This window comes from Tenrec ecaudatus, chromosome 15 (assembly GCF_050624435.1).
Source record: "Tenrec ecaudatus isolate mTenEca1 chromosome 15, mTenEca1.hap1, whole genome shotgun sequence".
Lineage (NCBI taxonomy): Eukaryota > Metazoa > Chordata > Mammalia > Afrosoricida > Tenrecidae > Tenrec > Tenrec ecaudatus.
The window spans coordinates 17,800,125-17,810,828 of record NC_134544.1 but is presented as its reverse complement, the minus strand read 5'-3'; the positions used below and the strand labels follow the sequence as shown (position 1 = coordinate 17,810,828).

Here is a 10,704-nt window from a genome sequence, read left to right as displayed (position 1 = left end):
GTGTGTGGCAGCAGACTGGGGACAATGAAACTCTCTGATGGACACTGCCATCAGAAATGGAAGGAAAACGTTCGTCCATAAGGGGGCAGAATGTGTCATGAACGCAGTGCCCGTCATTGCTCAGAACTAGCCTGCAGCTCAAACAAAGGACACCAAACCCACTGCCACAGAAACAATTCCCACCCATGGCATCCCTAGAGGACAGAGTGGAATTGTTCCATGGAGTTTCCATGACTATACATCGTTATTGGAGCAGACAGACTCATCTTTCCACTGAGGAGTGACTGATGGGTTTGAACTACCAACCTTGCAGTTAGCAGTTCAGTACACGCCCAGAGCTCCTTGTTACTACTGACCCCACCCCCACCCCAAGCCCACTGCCATCAGTCCATTCAGACTCACAGTGAGGCTATATGGGGTTTGCAAGGCTGTAAATCCTTATGGGTGCAGAAGAGCCTCATCTTTCTCTCGGTAGATTCGAACCGTTGGGTTTGCAGCTAACAACCCAACACCTAACTCACAGTGTCAACTGCTGTTGTTAAGGAGGCATCAAATCAATCCTGGGGACAATGGAAGGAACTACTTCTGGGGCCACACCATCCTCACAGTTGTTGCTATGTTCAAGGCTATTGTTGCAGCCCCTGTGGCCATCCAGCTCTCCAGAATCTTCCTGTTGCCCTGATCCTCTACCATAAGGAGCCCTGTTGGTTAGTGGTTCTTGGGCTGCACACCACTGGGTGGGCTGTAGGAAACCGGCAGTCCCTGTGCAGTAGAAAGCCAAGGCTTCGTATTCCCTTAAGGAATGACAGTCTAGGAACCCACGGGGGCAGCTCTACCCTCTCCTGCAGAGTCGCTATGAGTCGGGATCCACTAGAGTTTGTGCTCAGGGGACTGCTTTCTCCTGACGTGCCCAATGCATGAGGGGCAACGCCTCACCACCTATCTTCTGGAGAGCCTCTCACTGCCCTCCTTCCAAGTCAGATGGATTCTTCTCCGCATCCATCCGTGAAGTAAACCCCGCGGGAGAGAGTGCAGGTGCTGCGGACTCTGGGAGTGGATCTGTGCGCTCTGTGAGGGGTGGGAAGCACCGGAAGCTCTGGGGGCTGGATTGTGAGAAAGAGGTGCATGGAGGAGGATGGAAGGCTGTAACCTCAGAACACACACACACACACACACACACACACACACACACACACACGCGCGCGCGCGCGCGCACGCGCGCGCTGACCCTGCTGTTACCTGCTCTCTGCGGTCAAGAGACTGCGATCTGGTTGGAAGAGACTGCCAAGCCTGTCTTTGGTGGCTCCGCTGGGTGGGCTCAAAGTGATGACAAACCGGTGCATCCCCCAGAGACCCAGCCCTGCCCTGCCCTGCCGGAAGCAGCCATCCGAGGTGCCCTGCCCTGCGCCCCACAGGCGCGGGAGAGGAGTCACCGTGCCCTCCGCGTGGAGCAGAGGCGGAGGCGATGGGGCGGGGCGGGTGGGGCCGCCGGCTCCCCAGCTGCGCCGAGGAAGACTCCGGAGGGGCGGGCTCCATCCAGCTGGGGCACTGACCGGTGGGGGACTGGGAGCGGGGGCAGCGCGCGCACGCCTGTCATCGTTGGCGGGAGATGGATGGCTTTAAAGGACGCGTGTGGGGCGGGGGTAGGGGGGAGACGTCAGAGCGCCGGGTCCGTGGTGCCTAGCCCCCTGCTCCGCTCGGGCTGCATATAAAGTCGCGCAGAGAGACTGCGGCGGCGGCGGCGGCGGCGGCGCTCCGAGGTCCCCTGCTCCCGCGCTCCGGCCACCTCGCCGCGTGCCCGCCGACCGGACATGTGCGGCCGCGAACTCTGGCTGGTCCTACTGGCGCTGGTGCTGTGCCGCGCGCCCCGGGGACAAGCGGCCCCCGCGCCGGCCGACGGAGGCCCCATGCTGGCCAAGATGTACCCGCGCGGCAACCACTGGGCTGTGGGTGAGTGTCCCCGCGCCCTCGGCTCAGGGTCGAGTCCTGGATTCGGCTCCTTCTATGCAAACCTAGAGCCCGAGCGCCCCAAACCAGCCACGGGCGCGACACCCGCTGCGCTGACCCCAGCCCTTGCCGGCCGTTCCCCAAGGCGCTGCCCAGCCCTTAGCTAGGGCGCAGCCCCTGGCCCTCTGAACTCGGACCCTCCTTGCTTAGCCACCCAAAGCCCTCCGCCAGGTTCCTCCTTGCATAACTTTGGGGGCGCGGGGCGCTGGGGCGCGGCGCCGCCGCCGCCGGAGGGACTAGTCCAGGCTGCGCTCGCTCGGGGCTGGTGCAGGCACAGGTGCTGAGACCCCAGCGCAGGGAGCTCTGCCGGCTTTCAGATCGGCACCCCACATGGATGGCTTTGGTTCCAACGTCCCTTCTCTTCCTTCAGCAACAACATCTCTGTCCCCTGCGCTGCACCCAGAACGCCAGATCCAAGGAGCTGTTCTGCGCTGGGGGAACCGAGCTGCCCCAGCCTCTCTGCTCTCTGAGCCCAACCCCCTCCTCCTCCTCGCTAGAGCCATGAGCTCCTCCCTGCGCGCTACTCTACACTCTTTCTGTCCATCTGTCCACAGCCCCCACTCTCCTGGGCGTGTGGGTTTGCCAGTCCCTGGTGCCTGTTCCCCAAGTTCAGGTGGTGGGGCCCCGTGTGGTGGGAAGAGAGTGCGCACCCTTGGCCTTGGGCAGGTGGGAGGCAGGGAGGGGTGGGCAGCCTCCGCCTCTTGACCCCATCCTTGGCACTCAGCCTTGCTCAACATCACCTCTAGCCCCAACACAAAGGGTTGTGTTCCCACTGACTCTTAGGGTGCTGTTGAGAGGGAGTAAGGAGTGTGTTGCTGGCTAAGCCCCACATCAATCCTTCATAGATTTGCACGCCTAGGATGAATTTCCCGGCAGTAACGAGCGGGAACAGTCTGGTCCTCCACTCCCGGTGCCCTGCCCGAGAACTGGAGGCCTCTGGGGTACAGAATGGAGTAGTTCTCATCCTTGCTCACAGAAACGCTTGCTCTCTCTAGCAGACCCTGGAGTGGAGCATGTTCGATTTACGAGGGACAGGGTGACCCGAGTAGTGTGTCCAGCAGGGGCGGGGAGAGGTGACGCCCAGAAGCCCTGCATTTGTTTCCAGGAGTTGGGGAAGCCAAACAGGGGACTGGCTCTTTCCTTTAAATCAGCTTTTGGGGGCTTAGGGAAAGTGGCTGATTCCTGACTCGGGCACCAGCCAATGGGCTGGGAAAGTAGAGGGAGGCTTCTGGATTCCCCACCTCTTTTTGCTCTTTTACCTTCTTGGTGCTGAAAAGGATAACTATTAAATAACCACCATTGCAGGTCGGAGGGAGGGGTGGGAGTTAGCTGGGAAACCAAACCAAACCCCCAAAGCACTGCCATGCAGTGGAATAATGAGGAACCGCACTGCTCTGCTTCCAAGCCTGTTGATTCCTGGTGCAAGACCCCACCCCACCCCCACCACTACCCACCCCCGTTTGCCTGCACTTTGGAGTTGGTCTGTCGTTGTTACTTGAACACAGTGGTACCTGAACTAGAAGGAGCGGAGAGGCAAGCCCCCAGGACACGCTTCTGATTTGCTCTCAGACATCTTCGTTTTTCTCTCTCTCCTGTTGGGGATTGTGTCCAGTGTAGGAAGAGCAAGGAAAAGAGGTGTGTGTGTGTGTGTGTGTGTGTGTGTGTGTGTGTGCGCGCGCGCGCGCGCGCGCGCGTGTAAAGTCCCCCGGGACCTGACAACACATGGTAGGGGAGATGCAAATTTGCTTTAGGGGAAATTGCCTTCTGCTGAAATGTGAGCGTTGACCAGAATGCATGGCATGTCAGGGCCGGCTTTGTCATGTCCCTGTCACCTATCTCTGGCCAGGGTCCCTTGCTCCTGAATCAGGGAAGGCAGGCAACTGAGATGTGCCCAGCTTCATCCAGACACTGGTGGCCTGGAGGAAGCTGTTGGTCTGCACTGGCAGGCAGGTTAGGAAGCCAGCTTCTTCTTCCAGCAGAGGAACAAGGTATAGCAATGGACACGTGAGAAATGGCATGGCATCTCCGGCTGGCATGCTGTCCCTGGAAGGGTTGTGTTTGTGAGGTAGACATACCACCGTGTGTCCAGGCTTCACCCGGTGACCATCTCCCTGATGTCTATTAAATAGTCCGAGCGGTGGCTCTCCCTTTGATAGTAGGTCCGTGTCCAGAGAATGAATCCCAGAGCCCTGTCTTACTTACCCAGCCGTGCTGCCTGAAGGACGCACTGGTCAATCACTGTCTGTGCGGTTCCACAGGACTGCTCTCAGAAGTTTTACTCAACACTTCCCTCTGGGTCTTGAGGTAGATGGATCCTCACCTAGGATAATATTCAAGATTAGAGCTTCTAGAAAATTCATCTGCTTTAGACCTGCCCTACAGTAGTATCTTTAAGTGATTAAAAAGGACAATCGGTTTTGTTTTGTTTTCCCCCTCTGGCCAACCTTTTATTTTCCCTAAGAGGCTATCTTGTTATCTATTGTGTCCGTTTGATGTCTCTTTGTCTTTTGTGTCTATGTGATGTCTATTATGTCCATGCTTACAATGTGGACAGATGACAGATGAGGGCAGGGACAGATAGAAGAGAGTATCCCATCCATGTTGCCATAGAGATGGTTGACCGTGGGCAGCTCAAAAGCCAAAGGGGCCCTAGAGAGTGTGGGCTTCATGAGATGTGATTGATACCCAGTCTGTGGGCCCAGGAGATAGAGCACGACTTACTCACAGCCGTGCACACGTCACAGGGACCAAAGTCAAGTCAATGCAGCAGGAGGTCTTCTTGGTTCTTCCGTTTCAGGAAATTCTATAAATCTACCCAGGCCTGGCAAGAATGAAGCTCCTGTTTGTCCAAAGATCTCCCACAGTCCCCTCTGCATCCCTGTCCTTAGTGTAGCATCCTCACTAGATGACACTCCATCAAGGAGCGCAAGCATGGCTTTGGTCATTCCTGGGCACACCAGGGTTCAAACCTGATCTCCCATCAGCGTGACTCAATTTCCTCCATCGGAAGAAAGCCAAATGCGTTGCTACTGGCTGGGCAGTGGCCCAGCACAATCCGCTTGGTGGCTGAATGTAAGGTTATTGAGTGGACATTAAAATGACAAGCTGACCAAGCCAATGAGTGAGGGGCCCTGGTGGCCGAATGCGCTGCTAACCACAGGGGGAGCAGTTGGACTCCACCAGCCACTGCACAGGAGAAAGAGGCAGCTTCCCATGCCCACAAAGACTTAGAGCCTCGGAAATGCACAGGGGCAGTTCTACTCCGCCCATTAGTGTCGCCATGAGTGGGAATCAACGTGACGTTAGCGAGCTTTAGTGAATGATCACTCCAGGATTGTAGTCCTTCCGTGGAGACCCTGTTCTCAATTAGGTCTCCAACTTGGGTGGCCAGTCATGTCACAACCAACAGGGGTGCTCAGTGCAGTGCAGGATTCCAAGGCCCCCAATGTTCACAGAAGTCATTTTTCTGAGTCAACATCATGAGTCAGGATGTGTGGATCAGGGATCCCGATTCCTTCTTACAACATTAGAAATCCTGTTGTACGCCATATCCTTACTTCCAGACTCCAGAGTGATTTTAAATGGCATCATGTCCCTAGGAGATTAAAGGCACGTAAGAGCGATGTAATACAGTAGACCGTGGGCTCTGAGTAAGGATCGCTGGCGGGGGGTGGGGGGGTGGGGGGCTGAGTTACCAAATGGGCTGCTAATCACAAGAGCAGAGATTTGAACCCACCCACCAGCCCCTCCTCAAGAGCAAGATGAGGCTTTCTGCTCCTATGAAGATCTACGGCCTCGTAAACCACCCATATGCCAGTCTCTAAAATGTGCGTTGAACACACACCCAAGCATAGTGAGCTTCATTTTATGGTGATGGGTAAACCCCATGGATCAAGGGTAGCCAATTCTTGGGATGGCTGTCAATATAGCATGACCCTGTTTAAAAGAAAAAGCTGGATTGGCAAAAGGTGCATGCTAGATTTTCTCAAAGATCCTGACCTAAAGGGGGACCATGCAGAACACAATTTCAAATTCTCCTGGACGCTAGACTTTGTGGTGCCAAGGAGGATGTGTGAACCTCAGAAAGGATCGCCCCGGGATCATTTTCAAACCTGAAGTCGCAGATACCCCACTGAAACCCTCTTCAAACCCAATAGCAGTATCGTTTCCCAAGTACAGACCACCTGCCTCGAACACCAGGCTCTTCTAAGAGCCACCTGTATGGGAGCCAATGAACACGCACACATGCGCTCACTGCCTGCGGGTCAATCTGACTCAGTGACTCTATAGGACAGGGTAGAACTGCCCTCTGTGGGTGTCTACCCTCCTGGCAGTATAAGACGTCGTCTTTCTCTCAAGTAAGCAATAGCAACTCAAAGGAGAAGATAGAAACTGTGGGGTCGGGGGAGGCACTGCGTTTATGTCCTTGGAGGAGGAGCAATTCCGAAGAGGAGGGTGTGACTTGTCCAACCTGAGGAAAGTCACCGGTGCCACAGAAGGATACGGGTAAGAACTCTTGAGCTGCTGTGTGTTTTGCCGTAAATCTTCTCAACCATCATAGCAAAAATATAAAGAAACCCCCCCCCCCAAAGATGTACATAGGCAATAAAGCCACCGGAGGATTTCTCTAAAGTTGAGGATGGAACTTTCTGGGAAGCGGCCTTTTGCTCAGCTTCCAGGCACCAAAGGGCCTTCCAGTGTTATTCCTCATAGTGTTTGCCTTGGGCCTCTTTAATGCTGGATAACACGGATTCACTCAGAGCCCTGCCTGGGGAGCTTTGGATGGCAGCAGCGATTTCGAAATGTGAGAAACTGGTCAGTGGAAGAAGCCCAGTTCTAGAGAGGTGTGAGAGACCCATGACAGAGAGGAAGACTGGTGAGCTCGGTCGGTTGAAGCAAAGGACAGAGGGGGTAAGGACGCAGGTTTGGGACGCCAGGCCTCTTTGCCATGGGGAACCCTCTTGGGTTTGTTGATTCAAGCTCACAGCAGCCCTGATAGGACAGGCTAGAACAGCTCCCATGCATTCCCAAGGCTAGCTCTTCACGGGAGCAGAAAGCCTGTCTTTCTCCCAAGGAGTGGGTGGCAGAGACTAGCAGCCCACAAGTCACCACTGCGCCACCATGACTGCTTGCCCGCCCGGAGACTGTTAATATGGAGTACCCGAACTCTCCACTTCGGACACGCAAGGGAGAATTCTACTCTGAGGGCGGTTTGTCAGGACTGGCAGCTGGCTGGCTTGTGTGTGTGTGTGTGTGTGTGTGTGTGTGTGTGTGTGTGTGTGTGTGTGTTTTCATTTCAGAGCACCTTTTCTAAGTGGACTTTCCTCGATCCAATCTCAGCTTTAAAACCCTGAGAGGGTTGAGATGGAAATGCCTTTGGTACCCGAGCAGAAACCACTTTGGCATTCTTCCTCTTCCTTTGAGCCACACAAAGGACGCCACGGGGACTTCTCTTTTCAGCAGCAGTTCAAAGATTGTCCAGGAACGCTGTTTCCACGCCGCCATTCAGCGGAGAATAGAAATCCGCGCACACAGGACTGATGATAGAATTGTTGGAACGGAAGGCCCCTGCGCATTCTCCAGTGGAGAGCATGGAATGGCTTGGTGCGGGTGGCCCAGCTTGTTAGTGGGCGCGCTGGGGCCAAGCACAGGGCTCCAACGCACCTAGCTCCTTACATGCTTTTGAAATCGGGAGAAAAGGCAGCCATAGATGGCCGACCGCCTAACACAAAAAATGTTCTTTGCTCTGTGTTTAGGAGGAAGGAGTACCAAAGCCATCCGTGTGTCTTGTTTGAATGTCGCGTTCGCTCATTCCCTTTGGTGACATTGGTGACACTGGGCTTCGCTTGTGTCTTCCACAGGACACTTAATGGGCAAAAAGAGCACCGGAGAGTCTCCGTATGTGGACAAGGATGGGAAGCAGGAGCAGTCACTGCCGGAGCAGGTGAAGTGGGAAGAGGCTGCCCGAAACTTGCTGGGCCTCATGGAAGCCCAGGAGAACAGGAGTGGCCAACCACCTCCGCTCCAGCTCCTGGGTCACCGTCAGCCAACCTGGAAGCCCGAGGGTAGCAACAAGTTCAAAGACAGAGGTCCTGAACGTGAAGGTAAATTGCCCATGCCCATGTGGGGGGAGTGGTGGAAGACAGAGACTTTGGAGTAGAGACATCTAAAGGTGTTTCTGATGCGAGCCTTCAGGGCCACCACATTCACCAGGTGGCCACCAATACCAGTGGCTGCTCCCCAAGAGCCTTCCCTTTTCCACATTTCAATTCCTTTTCTCTTAGCCCCCAGAGGGAGCACCGGTACCAAACTCCAATTTAGGAATTGTACTCACTGCCTCCGAGTTGATTGCTGACAGGACAGTGGAGAACTGCCCCTGGGCTTCAGACACTTCCATTCGTTCCAGGAGCAGAAAGCCTTAGCTTGTCTTTCTCTCTGGTGGTTTCTAACTTTGGACCACTAGGCCACCAGGACGCCTTAATTTAAAAGTCAACCATTTCTATGGGCACCCTTCAGTGACATTGATTACACGCTGCAGCCGTCCTCTCTCGCCTTTTCTGAATTGTCCTGCCTCATCAACACGAACTTACTGTCCCCCAAGCTTCCTAGCTACCCTTTCCGAGGTACTGTTGTCCATCTGAGCCCATTACGGATAGTTCTTAGAGGGCACAGGGCTCCAGGCTGGCCTTCATCACTAACTGAGCCGCACTGTCATCTAGTGTGAAGACGACTTCAGAGGGTGTTTTTGATTTAAGGTTTGAACATTTTTTTCACCCTGGCAGTTGTTTTGGAGGTTGATTCAACCTCTAGGACCCCGAAATGTCTGAGTTCTGTGAGTTTTGTCATTCTGTTCCACATTTCCCATCTCTGATCAGGATTTTTCTGTGGAATCTCTGATCAATATGTTCAGTAAAGGTTGCCAGGCAGTATCCAGTCTATCTTTGGGTCTCATGGCAAAGGAGACAGGTATGCACGGAGGCAATTGACCACACATTCTGCTTTATCTTCCTATTCCTGACTCTCCTCTTAGTAGATTCCCCATCCTCACTGCCAGGTCCGACCAGAATATGGGGTAAGACCTAGTAGATGCACAGCTAGGCTTACGTTTGATGAACACAGGTGGAAGGAGCCAACTCACAGATGATTTCATAAGAGAGCTTGCTTGTTTGCTCCCCTTTATACAAAGGAGTATTTCCTTGCATTGGCCCCAAGTTTATCTAGGGCAAGCTTTATGCTAATATTTCAACATTTTGGTGAACGTATCCAAGGTCAACTGATGGGTCTTACGTAGGCTCTTACAGAATACCGGGAACAATAATGATAACAAACTGGCATTGTTTACATTCCATGGACAGGAATCAGGATAACGCCCACCTCTACCTCAACATTGAGTCAATTCCAACTCATAGCGATCATGTCAGAGAGTAAAACTGCCTCCTTGAGGTTTCAGAAGCTGTAAATCTTGATGGGCACAGATTGACTCATCTTTCTCCCTGGGAGCAGTTGGTGGGTTCGAACGGCCAACCTTTCCGTTAGTAGCCTGATGCTTAATGAGCAGGATAAAGGAGAGAGTAAATTTTTTAGCAAGAAAGCAAAGCAACTGAACAAGGAAGTGATACCATGAATGTTTATGACATTTCTGTGAAAGGTATGACAACAGACTAGTCATTGTGATAATAGTCGTACTGTAACAGCTAGTGTGATGGAATGCTCAGTTCGGTTTTGTGGGCTAAGCGGTTTCCTTCGGCCTCTGTTCCCAGCAGTCTTGGGTGAATTCTATTATCCTCTTCATTTTAAAGGCTTATCACGTAGTTCTTAATGGTGGGAGCAGTGTGAGAGATCCTGGGGCGGTCTGCCTGGGACACTCTGTTGTCACTCCCCATAGACTGCTCTCCCAGAGTCCCTCACTTGTCGACCGCTGGCCCCTTTCCCGGCTTTGCCAAGCGTCTTCTCTGTGCTCCACGACCTCAGATAGTGGGAGTGGTTGACACACTCCACTGCTCTCTCAAAGGTTGGGGGTTCAAGTACACCTAGAAAGGCCTAGTGATCTTCTTCTCCAAAACCAGCCCCCAAAGCCTCGTGGAGCACAGGTCTCCTCTGGCCCCCGTGGGTCGCAGGGACTTGAAATGGAGGCCGCCGCAGCAGGTCTTCCCCTTACATCTACAGTAGTGGCACACACGATGCCCTGCAGCAGCTCAGAGCTGGATTAAACAACAGACAGAAAGCCTCGGTTGCTTTTCCGCAAAGAGAAAAATGGGAATCCAATCAGCTCGGAGAATTCAGTACCACCTCTGTCCTGAGTGAGGAGCCCAGTGGTGAAGTGGCTTACTCACTGGCCTGCTGACCGCAGAGTCAGCAGTTCAAAACCACCAGCTGCTCTGTGGGAGACAGAGGTGGTTTCTGCTTCTATAAAGATCTGCAGCCTGGGACACCCAGTGGGGCAGTTCTACACTGTCCTAGAGGGTCGCTGTGGGCGGAAACTAATCCCGGCAGTGAGTTTGATTTGGGGTATTGTTCCTGAGTCTGGAAACAAAAAGGCAGCCATCAGCTTGAGCTGCTTGTTCCTTCAGCCTGGCTCTGCCGTCTGTGGACTGTTTGGGGAAATTCGAGGATCAGGGTGGCCTCTGCGTGCTGAGAAGGAGATGCTCTAACCGTTAAGGATCCTCAAAAGAGGCCTGGCAGTGAGGTGGGGTTCAG

General features: G+C 53.8%; 1 protein-coding gene across 1 annotated transcript; it reads left to right on the top strand.

Annotated features, from left to right (window-relative positions):
• Positions 1-1,811: 1,811 nt before the first annotated feature.
• On the top strand, positions 1,812-8,167 carry GRP (gastrin releasing peptide). Its single transcript, XM_075533223.1, has 2 exons — positions 1,812-1,950; positions 7,869-8,167. The coding sequence occupies exons 1-2, from the start codon at positions 1,812-1,814 to the stop codon at positions 8,165-8,167; spliced, it is 438 nt and encodes a 145-aa protein (XP_075389338.1).
• Positions 8,168-10,704: the final 2,537 nt, after the last annotated feature.